At 35.8% G+C, this 24,174-nt stretch overlaps 4 protein-coding genes across 16 annotated transcripts in view; 2 read left to right on the top strand and 2 right to left on the bottom strand.

The window, feature by feature from the left end:
- Positions 1-10,351, top strand: LOC112576501 (RNA-binding protein 39-like). 4 transcript variants are annotated; one of them, XM_025258987.1, is made up of 12 exons: positions 1-155; positions 812-878; positions 2,939-2,985; positions 5,394-5,429; positions 5,586-5,888; positions 6,896-7,013; positions 7,437-7,736; positions 7,978-8,043; positions 8,167-8,374; positions 8,649-8,853; positions 9,082-9,266; positions 9,538-10,351. In XM_025258987.1, the coding sequence occupies exons 2-12, from the start codon at positions 825-827 to the stop codon at positions 9,684-9,686; spliced, it is 1,671 nt and encodes a 556-aa protein (XP_025114772.1). In that variant the 5' UTR covers positions 1-155; positions 812-824; the 3' UTR covers positions 9,687-10,351. The 4 variants fall into 4 exon arrangements, with proteins under 4 accessions (XP_025114772.1, XP_025114775.1, XP_025114773.1 ...); XM_025258990.1 differs by having other exon boundaries at positions 8,664-8,853; XM_025258988.1 differs by having other exon boundaries at positions 18-163.
- LOC112576504 (probable tubulin polyglutamylase TTLL9) overlaps positions 10,102-24,174 on the bottom strand; it is a 15,231-nt gene continuing 1,158 nt past the window's right edge. Inside the window, exons 1-15 of one of the 5 annotated variants that reach the window (XM_025259000.1) lie at positions 22,497-22,680; positions 22,187-22,239; positions 21,824-21,830; positions 20,844-20,955; positions 20,304-20,389; positions 20,176-20,209; positions 19,376-19,522; positions 18,840-18,974; positions 18,243-18,330; positions 17,621-17,742; positions 11,553-11,686; positions 11,116-11,229; positions 10,737-10,858; positions 10,615-10,656; positions 10,102-10,440 (exon numbers count right to left, since the gene is read on the bottom strand). In XM_025259000.1, coding sequence (XP_025114785.1) covers positions 10,616-10,656; positions 10,737-10,858; positions 11,116-11,229; positions 11,553-11,686; positions 17,621-17,742; positions 18,243-18,330; positions 18,840-18,974; positions 19,376-19,522; positions 20,176-20,209; positions 20,304-20,371 — 1,005 coding nt within the window. In that variant the 5' untranslated portion in view covers positions 20,372-20,389; positions 20,844-20,955; positions 21,824-21,830; positions 22,187-22,239; positions 22,497-22,680 and the 3' untranslated portion in view covers positions 10,102-10,440; position 10,615. Of the gene's footprint in view, positions 10,441-10,614; positions 10,657-10,736; positions 10,859-11,115; positions 11,230-11,552; positions 11,687-17,620; positions 17,743-18,242; positions 18,331-18,839; positions 18,975-19,375; positions 19,523-20,175; positions 20,210-20,303; positions 20,390-20,843; positions 20,956-21,743; positions 21,831-22,186; positions 22,240-22,496; positions 22,681-24,174 lie in introns of those variants that run through there. The other 4 variants (XM_025258998.1, XM_025258996.1, XM_025258997.1 and 1 more) reach the window with 4 other exon arrangements.
- On the bottom strand, positions 12,468-16,773 carry LOC112576507. 6 transcript variants are annotated; one of them, XR_003101855.1, is made up of 7 exons: positions 16,486-16,773; positions 15,252-15,459; positions 15,093-15,145; positions 14,670-14,909; positions 14,152-14,384; positions 13,662-13,824; positions 12,468-13,183 (listed from the first exon to the last, which is right to left on the bottom strand). XR_003101855.1 is itself a non-coding variant. In XM_025259009.1 (5 exons), the coding sequence occupies exons 3-5, from the start codon at positions 14,287-14,289 to the stop codon at positions 13,023-13,025; spliced, it is 462 nt and encodes a 153-aa protein (XP_025114794.1). In that variant the 5' UTR covers positions 14,290-14,384; positions 14,670-14,909; positions 15,093-15,245; the 3' UTR covers positions 12,468-13,022. The 6 variants fall into 6 exon arrangements, 1 of the variants encoding a protein (XP_025114794.1); XR_003101852.1 differs by having other exon boundaries at positions 15,252-15,456; positions 16,517-16,772; XR_003101853.1 differs by having other exon boundaries at positions 16,517-16,772.
- LOC112576502 (N-acetylgalactosamine-6-sulfatase-like) overlaps positions 23,304-24,174 on the top strand; it is a 14,003-nt gene continuing 13,132 nt past the window's right edge. Inside the window, exon 1 of the mRNA XM_025258992.1 lies at positions 23,304-23,442. The gene's annotated coding sequence lies outside the window, so the exon portion shown is untranslated. The remainder of the gene's footprint in view (positions 23,443-24,174) is intronic.

Here is a 24,174-nt window from a genome sequence, read left to right on the forward strand (position 1 = left end):
GCCCGTGCAAGGGAAATTTAGACCCCGTAGAAGGACGACGCCATCTTAATTCGTTGAGAAACGTTGCTGCTGTGTAGGATAGTTGTTCGTTCATAGCCTTTTAAGAAGGTGAATCGAATTTATTGGTGATTCTTTTCAAAAGCTGCCTTGTGTCAGTAAGTTTGTAAGTTTGTTATTTGCTTTGCCCTTGATTTTTGTGTTTGTTTATTACATCGGAGTACCCCATGCTCACTAGCCGTGACGATGCACATTGACAAAAGGTATTCCTATACACATTTATCTTATGCAGTCGCAAGGACAACTTGTGTTAACACACGCATATATAAATAGTGGGAGTTCAAGACCATTTATTCTTTATTAAAGTTTGATGAATACTAGAATTTTCGCCTTACGAAAGCCGGAAGCAAAAGTTAGTTTCCGAAAGGCAACACACGGCATACAGGATCTAGAATCTTCCACGTATTGGTTGGGATGAGAGGATAATAGAGATTATAAGACACAAAGTTTTACAAAATTTAGGTGGTAATAAGAAATAAGTCCTTGATGGGGTATAATTGACAATCGAAAAGTTTGTATATTCCGTGCCCATGAGAAGAAAAGTGGGCTAAGGTTGTGTGCAAATCGGGAAATGGGAACATTAGGGCAAAGGAATTATATATTACATTGTTGACATGGCGATTTAAGATAGAAGTCTTAATAACCGATTGCTAAGATTTTTCCAGTACTATATTATATTCGCAAGATGGCATTAACGCTATTGAAATGTTTTTAATTGCATTCCTCTTTTCAAACATCGATGTCGTTTTTTCAGGTGTCGATTGATCATGGCCGAGGAATTTGACATCGAAGCTATGCTGGAAGCTCCTTATAAGAAAGAGGTTTGTGCTGAAAATTATTTTTTTTATTTGGATTATCTTAGGACAAGCTGTAAGGAAAATACAAGTGGAAACACAGAGTACTGCTCATAATTTATTTATATTGAAAACTAAACACAAGTATAATAGTGGTATAGCAATGAAAAGGCCTTTTTCGCGAAAAATGCAGGACTGGTTTTCCACTTGTATGTTCCTATTATTCTAAAGCTTCAAACCATCTTCTGCAAGTAGGTATTGACACTTCTTTCATTCAGTTTAGTAACATACCTTTTACCGACTGCAAACACCCCCCTTCCAAAAGAAAAAAAGTACTTTGGCCTTTGCATAAAAATCTTCAATTTTGGGTAAACTTGTGAAATCTGAAATGTCTTATGTCGATTTTGTTTTTGTCATAGATGTCCACTGTAACATGTACAGATAGTCTACAGCTGGGCACACGCCATCCTGGAAGGTACCTCATCAAACTGAATAAAACTTACCGGGAAAAACCCTGTGCTGTACCTGATTTTTCTTTTTAGCCTTTTTTGGGGGGGGAAACAGTTTGGAAAGTTTGCACAATTAAGATTATAACAAACAAAAATCAGTAAAACGAGGCAGTGTGTATTTAAAGCTTGTAAATTCGGTAACAGATGTGAAATGCATGGCTATACCTGTTTTCGTGGAAGAGCGTTGCATGGGTAGGACTTGAAAGCAAAAGCGAACATTGCAGAAATGAAAAACACATGCACACAAAATTCAGAAAGAAAAACAGACATGGGTTGTGGGAGGTGATTTCTGGTAAAGGATTTTTTTTTTTTTTTTTTTGATAAATCTCAGAGAAACATTTGGTGGAAGACTGAAATGTAGCCCTCCGTTTCATCTCAGGGTGACACAGCTTGGCTGGGCGAAGACTAAAGCACGAGGCTGTGACAGCTGCATCTGCGACTGGCCTGGATCCCATATGACTTGACATTGCTAATTCCGTTCTTGCCACAGGCACCTGTTCTCAGGGTGCTCTGTCTGCTCTTTATTGATTTGCTAGATTTTGAATTGTTGGCATTAATCATATTATTCTTTTTCAGGAAAGGTTGTCTTCAAATCGCCACTTAAGGTTATGCGAATCTGTCATTATAGACAGAACAGTTATTTTTTAATAATATTTGAAGCTGAAAAACAGCAGTTAAGCATGGATCTCATATGTTTTCTTTTAAGTGCTAAAGGATCGTCTTCAAGATGCAAGCCCTTTTTCATAAAACGTTACATAGCTCTTGTGGTATTTGCCAGAGATGCTTTGTTGCAGATAACAAGAAATTTGTTTGGTAAGTGGTAAATTTTTAAGCCAGTAAAACTGTCAACAGAAAGTGAATGTGGGTTTTTTGCTATAACATTATTCCCTGAATACTTGCAAGACCTGGCTATCACTGGTGTGTGTGCTTGTACACAAATTCTTTTCTTTGTTACAGTATTTCTAAAGTTTATCTGTAGGCTTTCTAAAGTGTTGAGCTCTTTCGGTGTTTTCAGAAGTATGTTATGAAACATAGTAGCTTTAAAGGTGGTAGAAGTTCTTTGCTGTGATCAGTATTTTTCCTCCTTGTAAATGATTTTTTTTTTAAAATATAAAGACGTCGGTTTCTTTAAAAATTTCATATCGTCACCTGAACAGCTAGATGTCTGTGCTTGTCAGTGTGGCAACCGTTCTATCAACTTAAATGCACATCAGGCATTAGCCTTTAGGATCGTAATATTGCTTGGAAAGTACAGAATTTTTTATTAGGCCCTTGCTAGTTTTGTTTTAAGAAAAAGGGCTAAACTATTCAGAAAAGTGATGACCGTTATATGCTCGTAACACATAAGCTACATAATTTTTTGGAAATGGTAAAAAACAACAGAACAAAGCCAAAAATAAAGAAAAGCCTGTGCTGCTTGATTACATCTTGAAGAGGATCCTGATGACTAATACTATCTATATTTAAATTAGTTTTGTTTTCTAGAATATGTTTTCTAACTGTAGCAATTTATGTTTTTTTTTTCTTTCCTTCCTAACCTGCTGTTCCTGATTTCACCATGTCCTGTTTTGGCTATAGGATGAGGGGCAAGTGGAACGAACATCTTCATCCAAAGACAAGAAAAAGTAAGTGGTTGGATTTTTTATAAGGATATTCATTAATATGTGAGCGTTTCAGTGGTTTAAAAATGCTTTATTAATTTGACTCGTGGTCTTTTTGTTGGAACACTAAGTGAATTCAAGCAGCTTTTTTATTCTTAAGGGGCCGAAGTTTCATCGCGCCACAAGGCCACCTAGGGGCAGCCCAGGCTTTATGAGCAGCAAAGGTCGAGTCGCGTGTCAGGCTTCAGCTGCTCTAGCTGGCCATTGCAAGTGTGTCTTGCCCTTCATTTTTATGCAATGGGTGCCTGTGAAACAGAATATTTTGCGATCAAGCTAATCCCATTATTCATAGGATGACAGAATTCTATCAACGATTAAGATTTCATCATAGTGACATACAAGTGAACTTACTAATTACATATCGAGAGATCAGTGTTACACTTACATTGCAAGTGTCTTGCCCTTCGTTTTTATGCTACGGGTGCCTTTCAGAATGTGTGTGTGCCTATCTAGCAAATGTCTCCCAAAGAACAGCTGGCTGCAGTACCAATGTTGTCATTTTCTGTACAGACCAGATTTACGACCATTTCTCACAAACACTTGGTTCTTTTGGTCAGTTTCAGACACTTGCTAGTAACTCTCATCAACACCTATTTTGCTGCTTTCTCAAATGCTATTTGCCAAAACACTGAAATACTTTTTAATAGAACATAATACTTTATATACCAAACACCCAAAATGCAGCGTATTTTGGCTTTTCTTTAAGAGTGCGATGTAGATGTTAAATTGTCCTACTCCGATTCTTGGGGAAAACCAGCACGTACTACAAGTTGGTTTGCACATGCATGGATTTTCCTATGTGTTACACCAGTGTCGTATGCCACATATGCAAATTTCGACGGCCCAGGAGCTGCCTTGCAGTGAAACAGGTTACAGCTCTCACGCATAGCACTTACTTCGTTGACCGGTCACTCTCAGGAGGTTAGATGCTTAACGACGTGGAAAATGCTCGCGGGATGAAGCAATGAAACTTCGGCCTCTTATGAGCAAATCCTGTACATATCAAAAGGAGAACAGCTGGTGGTGAGGGGGAGGGAACAAATATCTAACAGTCATTGGTGAGCTACACATATCCTTCCCTGAGGGAGGGGGTCCATCTTAACATGCTACTGTTAAAAGAGTATTACTAATAAAGAGGAGAACTAGTTAGAAGTGCACAACTTACTGGTCTCATCCATTCTATTCTGGATTCTTTAAATTGTAAAACACGTAAATCATCGACTGCATGTTTGGCAGCTAATAAATTTTGTTATGTTCAGGATAGCAGCCAAACGCTTTATAAAAAGTAATAAGGCTTCCTTGTGTGCTGGAATCTGCAATTTATGTATAGCATGCTGACTTATTAGCCCTGTTAAACTAGTGGCAAGCCTTAAAGGTTAATAGAGTCAGCTGTATGCTAATAGTAGTGACAAACACCATCTACAGATTGATCAAATACAGTTATGTTTAACGTACTTTTGACCTTAGAATGCGTTAAACTCTAAAAGGTGAAGAAGAATCCAGCCAATTCCATTTCTTTTTTATTCCAGTGGCCTGTCGCCTTCATTTTTTAAAGTGTCTTCAACCATTGTGTCGTGAATTTCACAACCTTTCGGTTTTCTCTTCAGGCGCAGTCTGTGACTAGAGACACAAAGGGGATGTAAAAGAAATAATTATTTAAAATTTTCTAATGGTTTCTATTTTGTTAAATTGTAGGTTTCAATAATCGGTGTCATAAAGGGACAGAACAATGAAATATGTCCAAACCACATTCTCTTGGGAGGCAGGTATGTGCTTGAAATCTCAAAAGTCTGATTATTTGAGATGGTTCATATACTCTGCTTTAAAGGCTGCTGTTCATGGACAATCATTTTGGGTCCAGCAGGCGTACCTGGAAGAAAAGGTGTAATTATGGTAATCTAGATTTATGCCAAATGCACTTTCATTTTCAGGGGCACACTATAGAGATTTTTTTAAACACGCAAAGTTAATAGCTCTTTGTTGCTTCCTAAAGTCCTGAATTGGGGTTTTCAAGAGGGCAATCTATGTCCTACTTTGCCATAAAGATGTGAAACTGGTATTCAGTATTTAAGCTTTGGAATAGTTACATATGGACACTGCTGTATATTGGATGTTGATATACGCAGAAACCAGGACAGTGCTTTTTCTTTAGATACACATCTTATTAAGATTGACTTTTGGAGATGTCACCATGCCTTATGCCATTCTGCTGGTGGTATATCACTATTCCTATTCAAAAGGAAAACTTTAGATGTATAAACAAGTAATTTTTTTTATTTTTCTTGAGGTTTTCTTTAAGTTAACTTAATGCATTGTTAGATTTAGGGTCATGCATGGCAATTAATATTTGTGTCAAATGATTTTTTTTACAGGAAAAAGAGAAGTCGAAGCAGAAGCCGTGACAGAAGGTAATTCTTTTTCTTTTTGGAAGAATAGCTGTGGTTGTAAAGATCTGATTTCAGTGTTCTAAGTTGATACTAATATCGGTAGCTGATTTCAAATACACCAATATTTAGGTCAGTGGTGCTTTGGTTTTTATATTTCAATTTACATTTTTGTAACAGTCGCCATGAGAATGGGAGGGACAAACGGTCCAAAAGCAGAGATCGTGACAGGCGCTCAAAAAGCAAAGATAAAGAACACGACAGGCATTCTAAAAACCATGATAGGGAAAGGCGCTCCAGAAGCCGTGATCGTGACAGACGAGACAGGGATAGGAGACGTAGCAGAAGTGGTGATCGAAGAAGACGAGATGATAGAGAACGACCCGTCTTTCGCCCTCGGTCACCTGCAGGACCACCACGAAGACGCAGTCGTTCCAAAGAAAAATTTGGAGCCAGGCGTGGTTTTAGCAAAAGCCCCTTAAGGTAAGAAAAACCCGTTTAGTGTGTAATGCCTTAGCTCTGCTAGAGTTCTAACAAAACTTGAGGTAATTTAGCATTTGAATATGTTAAGATCAAGCATATGCTCCAAAAATTATAAGCAATATTTTAAATATCTTTAAGGGTGTTTTAAAATACAGATTAACAAGAAAAAAAATATAAATCCCACTTGAAAACTGATTTTGAGTACCTAGAATTAAAACTGTTACTTAAACCAACGTTTTTATTCCAAAACCATATACCAAATCTTTTGTAAACTACATAAACTACAGACAGTAATGTTAATGATGATGGTCTATCGTTTTGATATCTTCTAGGAGATATAAGAAATAAAACATACCCCCCCCCCCCCTTCAGTGTGAATGTGGCAGTTAAAGATTTTGAAAAGTGTTAGTTTCATCAAAAGCCATGTTTATACCATAATCTCTATCCATCATCATATAGCTTATGTATTTCTAAATAAAAATTCCAAATTTTAAGCCCTCACATTGAAAATGTTGATGTGAGAAATTCAAGTTAAGAGATTTAAAATGAATATTTCTTGCATCAGATTATTTTTGAAAAAATATACATCATTGTTTATATGCTTCACTTGACATCCTACTTTATAATTTAATTCCATCCTAGTATGCCTAGAGTATACAGCTTTCTTGCTTGGAAACCATTAGCTTTTATTTTTCCTCAGTGTCTGTGTTTTAAAAAATGCCTTATGAATAGCTTGCCAGCATTAGATTAAGCAGTTTTATTTACATTCCATGCAAACTCACTTATTTTAATTATCTGTTGTTCGTCGTCACAGTATTAATAAAAGGTTGGCATTTTTCATCACTGCATCATTTCTGTGTAATCTGAAACAAATAGTTATAGAAACAAATGTCCCATCGGAAAACTTTTATGGCATAAAATGTTTTTGAAACTGCCCTACTTGCATGAAGTAAAGTGGTATTCAGTGAAAAGTTGTCTATATCAAGCATCGTATTGTCTCATCTTAGGCAGTCAATGCCTGAGATTACACCTGAGGAACGTGATGCTAGAACAGTGATCTGTATGCAGCTTTCAGCACGAATAAGAGCAAGGGATCTAGAAGAATTTTTCTCTTCTGTTGGAAAGGTATGGGCTTCTTAGTGCAGAAAAATTGTTTTGTTTATAAGGATGTACTTTATTAAGTATTTTCCTCTATTACTGGTTGGGAAAAAAGTCTTTTTGGGTGGAGAAAAGTGATAAAAATTGAGTAAACCATCGTAAAACAGCACTTTCTTGTGAATGCAGAGGAAATTAAGCTAATCCTTGTGCACTTTTAAAAATTATTTGGATACTGTTTTACATAGTATAATCACAACTTTATTGGCAGTGAATGTTAACAGTCACATTTCTTGTTTTCGATTGCACAGCATATAATTTTTGGTTCCTTTCTTAGAAATATTGACAATATCCTTTAATAGTATTTAATTCTTTCTGTTTATCTGAAAGACTCTTCATGTTTCATTAAACGACGTCTGCATTCAGTCTTAGTTTGTTAACCTTGTTTTCCAGGTCAGCGATGTTCGTCTTATCACAGACAACAAAACACGTAGATCCAAAGGAATTGCTTACGTTGAGTTTACAGACATGCAGTGTGTTCCCTTAGCCATGGGGCTTTCTGGGCAAAAACTCCTGGGAGTGCCAATCCTTGTGCAACATTCCCAGGCTGAGAAAAATCGTCTGTCTTCTGCTCCAGCCTTGATGCATAGTAAAGGACCTACTAGTTCAGGTCCAATGAGACTATATGTTGGTTCCCTACACTTCAACATCACAGAAGACATGCTGAAGGGGATTTTTGAACCATTTGGCAAGGTAAGATTGATTTGGTAGAAAAGGGAGAGAGATTATTTGTAGATTTATTTGTATTTAAAATATGCCAAATTTGAATATACACCAGTAATTTGCAGGTCACGCCAGCAAATAGTTGCTGGCTGCATGCTTTGGGGATTTTTGCATTTTCTTTTTAATCTAAGATTATTTAAGCTACATTTGAAAATGTTTAGAATGTATAAGTGGACTGGTGCTATTAACTCCAGATGAATTGCTTTTGCAGATTGATGACATTAAACTGATTCGAGATCATGAAACTGGAAGATCACAGGGATATGGCTTTATCACAGTAAGTAAATAATTGCATCTGAATTAAGTTTGTGTATGGAAAGTGGATTATTTTTCTCGTTTTCTAACCATTATTTTGTTAAACATATGTTAAATAATAATTGGATATCTTTTAACTTTTCAGTTTCATAACACAGACGATGCTAAAAAAGCTCTGGAACAGCTAAATGGATTTGAACTAGCTGGAAGACCAATGAAGGTTGGCCATGTTACCGAACGCACTGGTGCTGAAGGTGGTGGTTCTTCAGCGCTAGACACAGATGAAATGGACAGAGCTGGAATAGACCTTGGTGCAACTGGCAGACTGCAGCTTATGGCCAAATTGGCAGAAGGTTTGTTTTTTTTTTTTTTTGTATTTTTTTTTTTTATTTTCAAACTATGAATATATAATGAAGTTTTTTCCTTGCATGCTAATAAACTTGAAGTTGCAACGCCTTTTTAATGGAATTAGCACATACACATGCTTTATTTGCTCTTTTAAGATGAGGAGCGACATGAAAAAACAGTTTTTCTTTTATGTACACAATTAAGCTTTATATGTATTATTTTTCACTATTATAAAAAGATGTTCAAAACTCTACCAGTACTTGCATTTATTTTTAATAGGAGACGATTTTTCAGGTACCGGTTTCCAGATCCCACACTATGCAGCCACTGCTTTGTCACAAGCTGGAACCCATGCACTGATGGGAGGCATTCCTGGCACTTTGCCCAATGGGCAGATGGTTCCTGCAAATCCATTGGCATCAACCACAGCACCACCAATTGCAACTCAGTGTTTTATGCTGTCCAACATGTTTGATTCCTCAAGGTAAATATTTTGTAGGTGGTTTCGTTCTTTAAAATGTGGTTTTAGGGGTTTTGTTTTTGAAAAAAAAAACAACTACCGAACCACTAAAGTATGAATTTATTATCCTTAATGAAAGTAACAGATAGTGAAGGCAATGAAAGGTAAATGTTTTTTCTTGTTACAGATTTAGTTTTGAAACAATTCATTTGTGGGCCTAAGTCACTGATGTATGGATTGTTTGTGTTACAGTGAGTCTCGAGCAAACTGGGATCAGGAGATAAGAGATGATGTAATAGATGAATGCAACAAACATGGTGGTGTGCTTCACATCTATGTGGACAAAAGTTCTCCTCAGGGCAATGTGTATGTTAAATGCCCAAGCATAGCTGCTGCTGTTGCCTCTGTCAACTCCTTACATGGCAGATACTTTGCTGGTAAGTAAAATATGGATTAAATAGAGAAAGACATCAGTTTGTTAATAGTAGTTCTGTGGTTTTCATAGTAATACTATAACCCCACTACACATGATTATATTGACAGCCACCTGTTAGTTTAAAAAGAAGTAGGTGCATACCCATCAAAGGTTAGCATTTTTATCTCTGTAACATTGATATGGCAGGTGTCCTGAGATTGACGATATTGAGACGGTTGTGGGTGCATCAGTCTTTATTCATTCTTTGCATGTGATGGTTTAATCTGTTTCAGGTCGAGTTATCACAGCTGCTTATGTGCCCTTGCCCAATTACTCCACCTTATTCCCAGATTCTGTTAGAGCAAGTCAGCCTCTTATGTCCTCTCATGCTTTACAAGTTGGCTTCAGTAACTTCCTTCCAGTGACAGCACCAATTAGATGATTGACAAACCCATGTTTTGGTTTTTTCCACTACTTGAATCGCTGTTGAAATTAATGAAAGCAGTGCATCTACATTAAATGCCATCTGCCAAGAATGGACTTTTTTTTTTACTGTGCAGATTACTTTGTTTTAACTTGTTCAGCTTTTTTTTTAAAACATCACTCAATATATGTGGTACTAAATTTATAGACTAAAAATGTTTAGACATGGTTTACACATTTGTCCAGTTACAAATAGTTCCAACTAAAGTACACACCACTGTTTAAAAACATTTTCGTAAAAACCAAGTTTCTAAAAGAAATACTATAAAAATAACGACTGATTTCTATCAGTTTTTGATAAACACATTCTTGAACCTTATTTGCACATTTATGAATTGATTGTTTGTGCTTCTGTATGACATTTATGTGTATGGTCACTGGGCACAGAAGTGTCTTTTGCAGTGAATGTACATAACTCGCTGTCGGGTTCAGCTTATGTAATTTCTTGTTCATACTTCAGGCTTTTTAAATGCGATAATTTGAATGAAAGTTTTATGCAAGTAAGCCAGGTCCTGAATGTAAGTGTGCAAGGTTTTTGTTTTTCACTTGTTAATTAAAAAGTCATGGGTATTTAGGTACTTTGTATGTTGACATTGTACAATGTATTAAAAAAAAGGATTTTTATAAAGTGGTGCTTGTTTTTGATCCGGTTCTTCGCTTACCATTGCTTGTGCACAAGAAAGATCCTACATTTGTTCCCCACTTGCTGCCTTCTAGAAAGGAAATGAATAGCTTAACGTTATGTCCAGTGAGTTTTCTCTCAATATACTTTACAATTTAGACCGATTCCATACTTTAAAAATGGGATGATTTTGTTGTCCTGGCTGATGATGATACGAATTCATGCTGGTGTAGTTTTTGTTTGTTTATTAAAATGCAGGCCTCACCTTAGCTGCCTTGAACAGGTGTCATTCTATCACCTACACATCCTGTAACAGAAAAACTTTTGTCATTATAAGAGTTTTTATATCGTCACTTGTATGTTAAAACAGCAGATAAATGCACTAACCCAGAAAAGTATTCAAGGTTGGGCCGTTGATGCAGTCACTGGTATCTGAATCTTCAAGGTATACTGGACCATCATCCCAGAACAGGTCAAACAAGCCTACATGTTTCTCTTTACCTGTTAACCTTAAAAAAATAAAATCACTGTTAATCTTTCTGTACACTCCACAAAAATGGCAGAACTCATCACAGGTATACTATATGTATACCTAAGCATGAAGCCCTGAATTTCTTTCAGCCTTTAATGAAAAAGCTTTTTTCAGATTCTATAAAATCTCCTTTTTAGATGCAGTGCAGTACGGCTTTAGTTTCAGGGCTTCTGAATGGTTATTTTTTACTTGAGTCTCTTACAAATTTAGTGAACAATCTGCATGCACACTTGCCTATTTTCCATGTCTACAATGTTGAGGACATCATCGAGAAGACCAAACTTGAGCTTATAATCTGCATAATTGGTGGCTTTCAACGATGGTGAAAGATTGATCTCGATCAACCATCTGCAACAAAACTTATTAAGCAGTCGATAAAAACGAGATGTAGAGTGTACTTTGCAACTCTACAAATTTACATGAAAAAGACATAGGCATATGGGGGAAATGGTAGGTAGACGTTTGATAACTGAGTAATGCAGCAAATTTTCCCTAATCTACCCAGCAGGAGGTAATGAGTCTCTGACTCCATATATGGAGTATACTGTGCCCCACAGGTGCAGAACCATATTGTATGGGATTGAGCACTACTGCTGTGACCAATAGGCTATCTACTTTCCCATAGAGAATCAGAGTTAATACATTTTTTTAAGTTAACTATAATGACTTACGGTTTAAAGTTAGCATCAATGAGAATGTCATATCCATAAAGGGCAAAGCAACGTTTGTCATGGATGATGATATTCTGGCAGCTCTGAAGGCTGTAGGTGAAGATATCATTAATCTGCCTAAACAGCTCCTCAACCTTGCAACAAAAGGAAGGGAAAACAATTTCATTAGAAGTACAGTGAATAAACAATTTAAAAATAGATGAATGCATATAATGTCTGCTATTTCAACATGGAAATAAGCCAACCTCTAATATTACACAATAAAAATGAATCTCAAGACTTAAGGTACTTTCATTTCCATGCTACACGCAACTTAAATTTTAGCATATTTTTCATTTAACAAACACATGACGTGAAGATGTAGAAAGATTGCAGATTTTCTAAGCAAACATCTACCATGTTTCCTCGAAAATAAAGCCTAACTCGAAAATAAGCCCTAGAATGAATTTTTGAGATGCTCATGATATAATAAACCCTACCCCAAATATAAACCCTAGCCCTAGTAGCATTGAAAGAGGAACCCATATGGGACTCACATGGGACCCATATGGGATTTACCCGGTTACCCGGGATTCATCTGCCAAAACCCATATGGGTCCCAGGCCGAAAATGAAAGCTGGCAAAGCATGGGACCCATATGTGTTTTTCCGTGTAAAAACCGGGTAGATCCCAGATAAATCCCAGTTGAATTCTTGAGGATATTATTGGTATTTTTAGGTATTTTGACATATCCTGATTGACAACAATGTAAATCATGATATGCCAAAATTCCTAAAAATACCAATAATATCAAATACATCAAAATAACCTTATAAATGCCAAACAAATGGATTAATAAGGAGTGTTTTGACATGATTACATTAATTAAGCAGCAAAAAAGTGCACAAAAAATGCAAAATGTTACACACAAAAAAACAAAAACATGATTTGTCTTTTACTGACGTTTATTGAAGTTAAAATGTCTGTGAAAATAAGGATAAAAAGCAAGGTCATTAAAAAAATAATTTTAAATATACAACAATTGTGAAGCATTGTCCCATTTAAATGCATAAAAAAATGTTTCCTCATGACATGTTAATGCAACACTCGTTATTTGATTATGAGTTGTAGAAGAAGCAAAAACAAGAATCCACTGACAAAACCATTAAAATTAAATTGCAGTTTTACATTAATTAGATTTTTCCCAAAGAAAAGGTTCAAAGATCTATTACAATATATCAAATGATGAGCATGAACTGAATTGCTTTCAAAAGGGAGTGATTAAAGCTTCAACAGACATTTCTTATAATAAATAAAATCCACGAGATTAAATATAAACGGTTCCAGGCTGGATTGCAGCTTCTGGTATTAACTACAACCATTTAAAAAAAATATGCAAATTTAAAACTTGTACTTTTATAAATAGCTGATAAAAAAAAATCTCGTTAAAAACCTAACAGTCTTTTTTTCTGCAGGTAAAGTTGTACAGCTTTACTCGTCGTCCACCCCATAACAATTTACTGACTTGTACAGGCTGTGCTCAGGCCCTTCCCTTCTGCTATTTTCTCGATCCCGAGCACCAGCTAACCAAATTGATGTATACACATGCAGGTCAGCATCTGTAGCTTCAGGATAACTTTTTCTTGCAGCATCTAAAAATAGAACAAATATAAGAATATGAGGTTCGCATAAAAAGTAATCACTTAATTGCAGGTCACCGACCCTAAAATCCAGAATATAATGAGAAAAAATAGGAAGGTACAAGCAAATCATATAGATATGTAAAGTGCCATAACAATTTTAAGTGTTATAATCAGAAAGATACAAGTGGAACTGCATTAGAATTTCTTTAGGCACACAAACTCTGGACATATACTGATTTTTTTAAAATCCCAATACATGCGAAACGTAAAGATGTCTATCAATTATTGTGTTCATTCCTTTCTACACAGCGTTAACCAGCTGATTAAAGGACTAGACACTGCATAAACATGTGTCCATATTTTTAATTTTCCAATGTAATTGGATCACAATGAAATGAGGTAGGAAAAGTTCGCCAGGCTAGAGTTGTTTCCCTGTAATGTTTTTTTTTAATCTCATGAAAATACAGTCAAATATTTAAATCCTTACCCTGAACTGTTTGTAAAATAAAGGAGTGGTTCTTGAGTCCCTTCTTCTCTTTCAGACCATTGAAGTTGTAACACCGGGCTGAGTCAGTTGACAATAGCACAGATAGTATGCTCCTCACCACATGCTTTAAAGTGAATATTCCACCCATCGTCAAATGGCATTCCTGGAAACAGACAATAAGCATACATCATTTTTTAAAATAAAAGTTGCTGTGGGCAGTATCATGATACATGTTATGAGAACTAGTATTATAAAACCAAAATATGGATGAAAACCATTAAGGAAATTTCCCATTTTTCTCTGTAACCAAGCTGAAGTTGTTACAGAAAATTTATTATCAGCTGTAATCCATGCCAACATAACAATGCCTTTGTTACTTTTTAGTACTGCAGACATGTCATTTGTTCTATAAAATAAAATGCTATAAAAACCTTCAAAAGCAGAAATAGATTTGACTCCTCCTACTAACAAATCAGAATACAGCACATACCAAGTGTGTCCATTTTCCAGGGTCAGTCTTCCAATCCCACTCCAGATGGTCAACATCCTCTGAAGATTGTAAGGGAAACTGGAACCCCTCTGGCAGTTTTCCTCCTGTCACCTCCTTTTCCTGGTGTTGTTTCTCCATCCTTGAAGCCTCCTTTTCACATCTTTTATATCATCTCTCATCTCTTCCAGAAAAGACAGTTGCTGCTGTCCCAAGTTTCTCTAGTTGAGCTGAAACTAACGAACACAATAGCAGAAAACATATAAGATGTCATCTTTGCTGGCTTCGCTATAATTCACAATGCTTGGAAAATATAACTACTCTTGGTTGCTTTTCCTATTTGTCATATATCTATTTGATATCTGATCCATATTTATTTCCATTTTTTTTTCACTATGCCAAAAGAAGGCTGGGATTTTCCACTTCTGGCTATATTTCACAAAAACACTTAATAAGTCTTGGCCGAGAGTAAGAAAAAACAAACTTTTAAAATGATTATAAACAAAATGACTTCAAATTACCTTCCAAGGGGTTGGGTCCCTATGCTGGCAGGATGAAAACCTGAGAATGAGTGTTGGAGATGTGAAGGCAAAGGTGAAATAGTACTTTGGCGATAGCTGCTACTTGGGGACACCCTAGGGCTGACAACTACTGGCGGCAGAGAGTATGGAAATGGTAGTGGACACTGCTGCATTGAATGGTCATCACATAGTGATTCCTCGGCATTCTTTTCTCCTTCGCTGTCTGTTAGCTGTGCATCCCTGTGTCAAATGAATATATTTGCATAAACTTATTTAGCTCACTAAATTTAAAACTATAAGCTGTTGATATGTTGTTTAAAAACTTTATTACATTTCACCAATCCAGACCAAAAGTATATCATAAATTTCCCTTTAACAATACTACACTTTTATAGTGCAGCATAATAACCAAAGTTACAGTACCTGTTACTTGTTCCAACAGTCCAGATATCATCTTTTTATCTCCTTCCTTTGTCCTGCAGTACATAATGGTATAGCAGTCATTTTGACAATTAATGCTCACATGCTTCATAAATTTTCTTTCTGGTATAAATTAATTATGAATTAAAAAATTGCACTTACTTAATGACTTGTGCAAGCGAACTGGATGTATGGGCCATGAGGAATCTGGTGTTTAATAATGAAGCTTGAAGATTTTGATGGCCAGTTGCACATCCTGCGACCACTGGAATCTTTAAAAATGCTAGCAGCCAGCTGTCTGGAATTACAGCTACTGGCCCCTTTAAACCTTCTGCTTCTTCCAAAAACTCACCATGGAATAGGCCATCTGCTGAAACAACATGCAGTTTGTAGGCATTTTATCCTAAATATGCAAAGCCTATCTCTTTGTAAACATCACTGTTAAATGTGTAAAGCAAGCATAAATAAAATATGTATGTATACAGCATATTTGCACTGATAGTTCAAATGCAGGTGTTAAACACAACACAGCCCAGTACATTTCTTTCCCTCCTAAAGGCCCCCCCCCCCCCTGTACCCATGAATTTACCCCCTTTTCAAGAAATTATTAAAAAGTAACTAAACAAGACAGAAGAACAATTCAAATTGATAATGACAGATCAAAATGTGTTGAAGTGGAACAGTCTTACCTTAATCTTTCTTAAGAACGTACTTTTCTGATAATCCAACCAGACTAGATTTAGACAGAGATTCTTTAAGTCCAAAGTGAAAATAATATTCAGAACTATTTTCTACAGATCTAATGTTTAACGTTTGGGGGGTTTTCAACAGTGTTCTGGGATGCTTGGGGAGAGATGGATGGTAATTACGTAGAATACTCAGTAAACGAGACAAAGAACTAAGTGTAATGTTACATTGGCTTGCCCAGTGCTAAATCCTGATACAAATCGTTTTCTGATATGCGCTTGGTATTCTGTAATAATTCAGTGTCGCTGTCTGTTTCACTTTGATCTTCCTGATCTAAATAATCAAGAAAAGAATCCCTTTCCATTACATCTGTTTCGTTTTGATCCTGATCTAGGTATTGCGAAGCTGAAACCGATCGCGAGTGGATGCTATAACAGCTGATGAAATATCGCCAGATAAATCGTTATCACAAGTTATTGGAGGAAATTCTGACAGCTCCGAATTCTCTGCATCATTAATTACGACTAAATAATTATCAAATTGCTAGGGTTCAGAACTGCTGAGCCTGCCTTTACTTCTTTCTGGAAAACTTCTGCATTTATTGCTTTCGTGTATTTCTGAACGTGTGCTCTAATTCTTCTTCTCTGAGCGTGGTATTCTGCATTGAATTTGGACATTATTGGAATGAATAAATAGCTAATATATTTACCTTAGAGTATGTATAAGTTAGAAAAACGTACTGTATTGTCGAACAGTCGAATGCTGCTTGCAATTGATCCTGGAGAACACTTAAATTTCCGCTCAGCTGCTGGAGAACAAAATGGCGAATTGAAACAAAAATTTAAAAATGGCGGCCGCGGTGGCTGTGCACGTCTGCCATTGGCTAAAAGTAGTTGCTTGTATTAGGAGATCCAGTCAGAACCGCATTTTCGAGATCATATGGGACAATCTTTATGGGACCCATATGGGACCTATTTGCCATGCTGCTAGGGAGTTAAGATCATACATCGATGTATAAAGTGATGATATAAGTAAACATTATTATATAATGTATAAAATAAATAATATGAATCATTTATAAATGCCTAAGCAGGCACCTTTGGACGAGAAGTATATGCATATTTATATGCAGGTACAAGAAATCAGGGCTTGGGAAAGGTATGATGATCCAGAAGAGACATTACTGTTTGAAAATATAGATTTTTGTACCTGAATAAATATAGATTTCTGTACTAGAATGAATGTAGATTTTTGTATCTAAAAAAATAACACATCCCTTGAAAAGAAGCCATAATACCTCTTTTGGAGAAAAAAAAAAATTCATGTAAGACCCAGTCTTATTTTCAGGGAAATATGGTATATGTCACAGCTAGATGGCTATCCACCGTTGCACTCACATTACTCAGATCTGTGATTAGAGCTATCCTTTTCATACCCTGATTGTTATTCCAGGCTTAGAGGCTACTATGTTGTGTTTGCCAAAAAAAGATGATCATAGAAGAACTACTACTTAATCACCATTCCTCTACTGTGCAGAGAATTCAGTATGCATGACACACGCAAAACAGTCATATAAACATATAAAATACACAATGATTTTGCAACGGGCCCATAAATTGACTAAGAATGTGTAGCATAGTGTACAAATAATTCACATTAGAAAATTGTGGATTAAAGATATGACCTATCACATTCATTTTGCTCTATCTTTAAAAAAACCCACAATCCCCATCCCCAAACTCTTTACAGATATCATCATACTACCGCAAAGACAAATAAATGTTAGAGAAAAAAGTTGTAAAGACTTAATATGAATTTCAAAAAGTACAATAAATACAACAAACAGCTTCGATTCCATGTTTGGCTGTGAGGTACTTCCTCAATTGTTGTAATGACCATTTGCATCCTTTTTCTGGATCATAGTCTGGCGCTGTCCTTTGGATAGCAACATTTGTCAGATGAACATATTGACAATGTCAAGGTCAGATACTCCAAGAACAACAGTTGTTCTGCTTCATTACTGTAGAATGCAATTAACTGGTGCTTGAATATTATAACATCTTCAATGCCTGTTGAACAATAAGTACGTTACATACAAAGTAAGCAATAGTATTAAGTAGTACTAGTAAGCAATTCAAAAGAATTTCCACTTCCAGATTAATGTAAAAAATAAACAGCTATTAACAGAAATTATGGTTGTTTCAGAGTTTCCTGATGTAATTTTTGATGAATAACGTGCCAGTGTACACACTAGCCTTATGCTGAACATTATTATCATATGCTCAAAATAGTAAGCGACCATGCATAAAAATGGTAGCCTTGCAAGGGAACTGTGATGTGACAAAAATAGGCCATATTCTAACCTTGCCAAGTAATAAAAAAAGTGACTCTCCATAACATAAAAATGGGATAAAACTAATGCATACATATATGTAATAACTAAACATAAACACAATTTAAGGATACAGCTGTCATGTATAGATTTCATTGAAAACCTGGTATTGGAAAATCGAGCAAATCCACTGCGATAAAGCCATGCTTTTAAAGGGATATACTGTAAAAAGGAAAGTATTTTGTGATAAGATTTAGACTGCGATTGAGATATGTTGTCTCAAATGAATCTGAACCTAATTCTCTTTCATTTAATGACTTAAATTGTGGCTGTACAGCATACACATTAAGGTATGCTAGCTTAAGCATCAGACACAAAACTCCTTGTGAGAGATAAATAACTCTAGTAAACAGCCACTGACGGAAAATTTTCACTGTCAAATACTGAACACTAATAACATAATGACAGTTTAATATTATGAAAATTAAATATATCAGTATCACACAACATCCAATTAATGTTGCTATCCCATTATCATGCCTGATTTAAAAGAATACAAAAAAGACTGTCCAATGACTAAAGCTTGTACATGAAACTTTCAGTTTGATGGCAGCAAACATTAAACATCAAGATTTGAATTATTGCAAAATCTTATATTTCTGTAAGTTTAGTAACCCTCATGTAGTTCAGTAACTTGAGATAAGCCAAAAAACTATTGAGATATCACTTACAGAGGTAACAAGAACATATATCCTGAGATCAAACTTCCTTCCCCCAATGAGATAAGGATTTTCAATGTAGCGTTGTACAACATAAGTTTCAGGAGTCTCCTTTGTTTGATCACTAAGGCGCTGAGAATCTGTGCCCTAAAGAAAAGAATATGGAGATACGCAACAGTTTCAGGTGCCAGGTCCTCTTTCAATAGGCATGCTAACAAATTTATTTCCTAGGACATAAAGAACCAGCAAAACTAAGCATGGTCGGAATTTTCAAGTCATAAAGAAACTATCACTATATCTGGACTGGACTGATGAATGGATAGCAAACCTTTAGATATAAACATCTATTCAGCTAAAAAAATATAGCCACTGAACATCATTAAAAGAAAAAAGTGTTAAAAACTAATACAAAATCTTGACTTAATCCTACATTAAATCTTTAAAATCTGGAGAAAAGAAAATATTGAAAGGTTTGGTAAGAACTGTATGAACTGATTTGTGGAATATATACTTGTTTCATTTTTGTTTTCTTTTTACAGCAGATTCACCTTTCTCCAGACTGTGATGTCCTTAAGACGCTTAAAGAGAAAAATACCTTTGCCTTGTGATTTAGCTACAGGTTTCATAATCCAGAACCCGGGGTTGCATTTTTTATATGTTTCCACAAAGATGTGATATTCAGACTGCAAGATGATCTCAGAAAAAAAGCCAATACTTTAAACAAGTTTAGTTGCATTTACTGGTAAAATGATTAAATAGGCCTGCCATTTCCTTTATTAACTTTTTTTGTTAAAAGTAATCTATATTTTAATCTGAATTTTTATAAATGTTACAAATGAGAACTAGCTGTAAAAAATATACTGTAGTCTGATATGCAAAAAAGGTTTGCATTTATTGTAAAGTATTTACCTGTATTCCCATACAGTCAGAATAAGTCTATACATTTAACAAACTTAAATTGCTAAATGTAGTACAAGGGGAAAAACAAGAGATAACAGTAATTATCAGAATATCAACAGAATTCATTTATAAAGGAATAAGTGCTATAAAAAAAAAGAGATTTAATCTGTAAATAAATATAAAAGTACCAATAGAACAGTTTTGATTTAATTTAACCTGCAAAGGTAATGCAGAAAATGGTTGAAAGAAAATGTGTCAATATTTTTTTTAAAATGCAAAACTGCAAGGTGCTTCCTAATGCTAAAGCAATATTTTCCTGTGAAAAATAATGCTTTTCTAGGCTTAGTTTAAATTTGTGTTCACTCCTCAGAATGTTCATTCATTCAAAATCAGCACAAATGGAGAAAATATAGCTTTGTAAAATGAAGATTTTTTGTTTAAAACTTACAGGTAGTTCATATGTTGATGGAAAGAAGTTGCATCTTTGGACAGTTCAGGAACTTTCAAAAACAATCATTGCTCTCATCACATTTTATTAATTAGTAAATTAAGAAAAACATATCACAAGAAGGATACTTTTGAGCTTCAGTTTTTCCATACTTTTGTGCGATGCTTCGTCGAAGACGTTTTAAGTTTCTTGCCATCAGATTCTTCCGTGTAAGCTGAAAGTATAAAGATGATAAAAAAAGCAGAGTTTGTTTGAAAAAAGTATGAGAATCATATGATGTTTCAAAAAAATGAAAATCGTGTACTTGCATGCACACACACACATTCTGTGTGATGAAGAACAAATATTGATTCAGATAGAACCATTACTATATGGTGACCAGACGTCCCGCTTTCTTTAGGCGGGACAGTCCCGCTTTTGACTTCGTGTCCCGCCTGCTCATCAGGCGGGACGCCCAATGTCCCGCTTTCTGGCTTTCTGGCAAGTCCATCAAATGTCCCAGTTGTCTTTAAAAATCACTTTTTTCGGCGTTCTTTGACGGTGACGACACCATCATCGGCACGTGTCCCGCTTTCGCCCCCGAAACGTCTGGTCACTTTAATTACTACGAAGATAACTTTAGCATTTGCAGATGCAACAAATAGAAGGAATAAAAGAGATGCATTTACCTCACAATGATTTCTAAAATGGTTAACACGGACATGCTCTTCTAAATAGGTATGGTCAAATAGCTCCTTCCAATAACTGACTTCAAACCAGTAGAAATCCCAATCTAAATCACTGAAAAAGACAGAATGTAATATTTTAAAGACTAAGGACAAGCTGTAAATGAATCTTAAAAGCACTCTTAGAAATATAGATGGTGATAATGGCACTATAATCTGAACTCAAATTTTGCTGTAAAAATTATCATTCATTTTATGTACTATACCTTTCATCATCATATTTTTAAGTTAATCATAAAATATAATATTCACATTTTTATTGGGTTTTTAATAAATCTACTTTTAATTCTTATTTCCATCAGTTATTGCCTGACTTACAATGCATGTATTATCATTCCTTGTTACTCCATGAGGAGCATACAGCGCCACATTACATTGTATACAATTTTTAAAAATCCAGTAGGTGTAACACATTCCTCCACACAAAATGTTTGGACACTTAAATGCATGCTTAAAATTACTTAAACACCAACATATGGACATTCAAAAGAAAAATGCAAATGCATCAACACATCTCACCCACTATATGTCGATACAATAGCAAAAAATAATTTATTCGAAATAAGCATTTGTATCACAATGGATCAAAGCAGTGGACTGCATGGTAGCATGCATGCACAGACGCAATATCTTTAGTTACATGTCAAAACAAACCCAAAGCATCAAGCCCCTTTCACTTTCTCTCTTTCACACACACGTTTACTTGCTTTTTACAGGTGGGAAAAAAAACAACACACAAAACATGGATATGGACAACACATGAAGAGATGTACTTATGAACATCTGCAGAAACATCTGTTAAAATTGATCACCATTCTAAGAGGCAGTTTTGACAAAACAAACCCTGATGCTTCTTTCCATCCAGGACGAGCTTTTAGGACATCTAAAATAGTATTTTGCAATGTGCACTTGAAACGGATTACCTGATTCCTGTGGAAAGATATAAAAGTTGTCCAGAGCAGACATTAATATTTGTATTTTTTTACAACCAGTTCAAAGATTTTTTTGCAAAACAATCTTGTCTATATTTTGCATTTTATATTTTGGAAAGTACTGAATTGATAAAAGAAAATGTTTCTCTTTCTGCATGAAAAAAATTAGCTTAGCTTACATTATCAAAGCAATTTTGAAGATGACAGTCAATTGCAATAATTCATCACTATTTCTAACCCTGATATTTATTGTTATATCTATTTTTAAAATTTACAAACAAAATAAATTAATGCCAAAAAAAATTAACAAATATTTTTGTGGGCTTAGCCTATATAAATCCTCTTTCTGCTTACCCCGTTCCTTTACTGTTTCTTGCAATAGGTGTTCTTGACATTTTCAACTGAAACTAAAATTTTACAAATAATAATAAAATGTATGTAGCGCAATACTTTAACTATTACAATACCTTTAGGGAACTTTAACTTGCATTAATATTTTCTTTTCTAACTGCTGATTTAAACGCTGTAGTGAATCGCTATTTAATATACTTGAAAAAAAATTATCGGACTGTAAACTATTCTTTTTCACATGCCTGCCAGTATGTCTGGTAGTCTACAAAAAAAAAAAATAAAAAAAAAATACTGATGGGTAAAGGTGTCTTACGGATCTCTGAAATGAGTCTGCCACGCTGTTTAATTTCCTCTCTTAATCAACAAGTACCACAATGGGAGGGAGCTGTAGCAGTCGACAGTCGGTTGGTCTCCCTACAAAACATCAACCTGGCCTACCTCAGAAACAATTTCTGTTATTTTTTCTTGGGCTATATCATTCATAGAGCGAGCAAACATCTGTAATTGGACGTGCTTTAAAAGATTGTGCACATTCTGTTAGTCTGCATTTTAATTTTTTTTTCTTCCACAGTATTTCTTTTTGCCTTGAATCATTTTTTAGCCGGACCATTCCGCTTTTTATATATATGGCTAAACACTATGGCGGGACCATCGGCTAATCGCGGTTTATAGATCCCCAGAGCTTTGTTGTTCCAGGGTATAGGATGGATGTTCATCAGAAGAATTTTCCACTAAAATTGTAGCGTTTACTTGTCGGGTGCGCTACTTAATCTAGTCCCTCGAGTTGTGTTCTTTTTGCCGTCTACTTCACAATCGCACCTATCCAGCCGACTTTGGATCCCACGTAACACTATTTTTTTTTTCTTCTTCTTCAAGCCTGCATTCTATACGATGCGTCGATCGTTTAGTTTAGAACAGAGTGCCTGAGATGAGATCTGAACTCAGGTCAGCCCATCCTCGTAGTATTAGTGACAGGCGGTAACCGTTGTGCCACAAAACTGCTATAGTTCTTTGTGATTATTACCACTTTGCCAAGCAGGACCTCGCTAGCTGTCACCTTTGGAGAAAAGAGATGGGGAAAAAACCCAGTCACCTTGAGACAACCCAGCTTTCTACTGCTGGTAGGATGTCACGTGTAAGCAGGTTGCTTTGGTGTGAAAGTGCTTCCACTAAGTGGTGATTCTTCGCATTAGGAGGGGAGATGGCGGAAACCGGACTACAGTACCTGGAGAAAACTCCCGACACGACCCTGCAAACAGGTATATAAGATCCCGACATATAAAGATCTGAGATCCCAGGGCCTCTTTCTGCAGTGGTGAATATGCGGCTGTTTTAACTACTTCACTTTTGTTGTTGTTTTGAAAAGTTTGATTTCTGTCCGCTATTTATTCTTAATTTTGGACTTTATGTCACCTGCTCGGTGGCTATATATATGCCTCACGCTGCGCCGCTCGCGCGACCAGCAGATCGAGGTACCTAACAAAGGACACGCGCCCCTGCTACAATATTAAAGACTAACCTGATCCAATGGCTTGCGTTTTTTGCAGATATAGGCGATATAAACGTAACCTGTAAATTTCAACCTCTAAAACCGATCAATTAATTATCCGCAACCAAAGTACGCGATTCGCACCTGCGATCAACAAGCGCCGCTAACGGTGTATTACGTCACGTTGCCGACGTTGGGACAACATTCACAACGTTGCCAATCGTCAACACCAAACAGAGAGACAGTTCGGTTCTTCGGACGTTGAAAGTCTGCATTTCTCGTGCTAAAGTAGTAGTTTTTAAAAATCAGTATAAATACAGACTGCCAGCGTCAAAATAATCCGAACTGTCGCTCATTCTCACTCTGAGTGGTGTCGACTGCTGGCAGCCTTGTGAATGGTGCACTAGCGTGACGATTGCAGGTGCGGATCGTAGCGGATAATTAACGGATGGATTTTGGAGGATAAAATTTACATGTTAGTTTTATATCGCATATATCTACT

Source organism: Pomacea canaliculata, linkage group LG12, assembly GCF_003073045.1.
Source record: "Pomacea canaliculata isolate SZHN2017 linkage group LG12, ASM307304v1, whole genome shotgun sequence".
Lineage (NCBI taxonomy): Eukaryota > Metazoa > Mollusca > Gastropoda > Architaenioglossa > Ampullariidae > Pomacea > Pomacea canaliculata.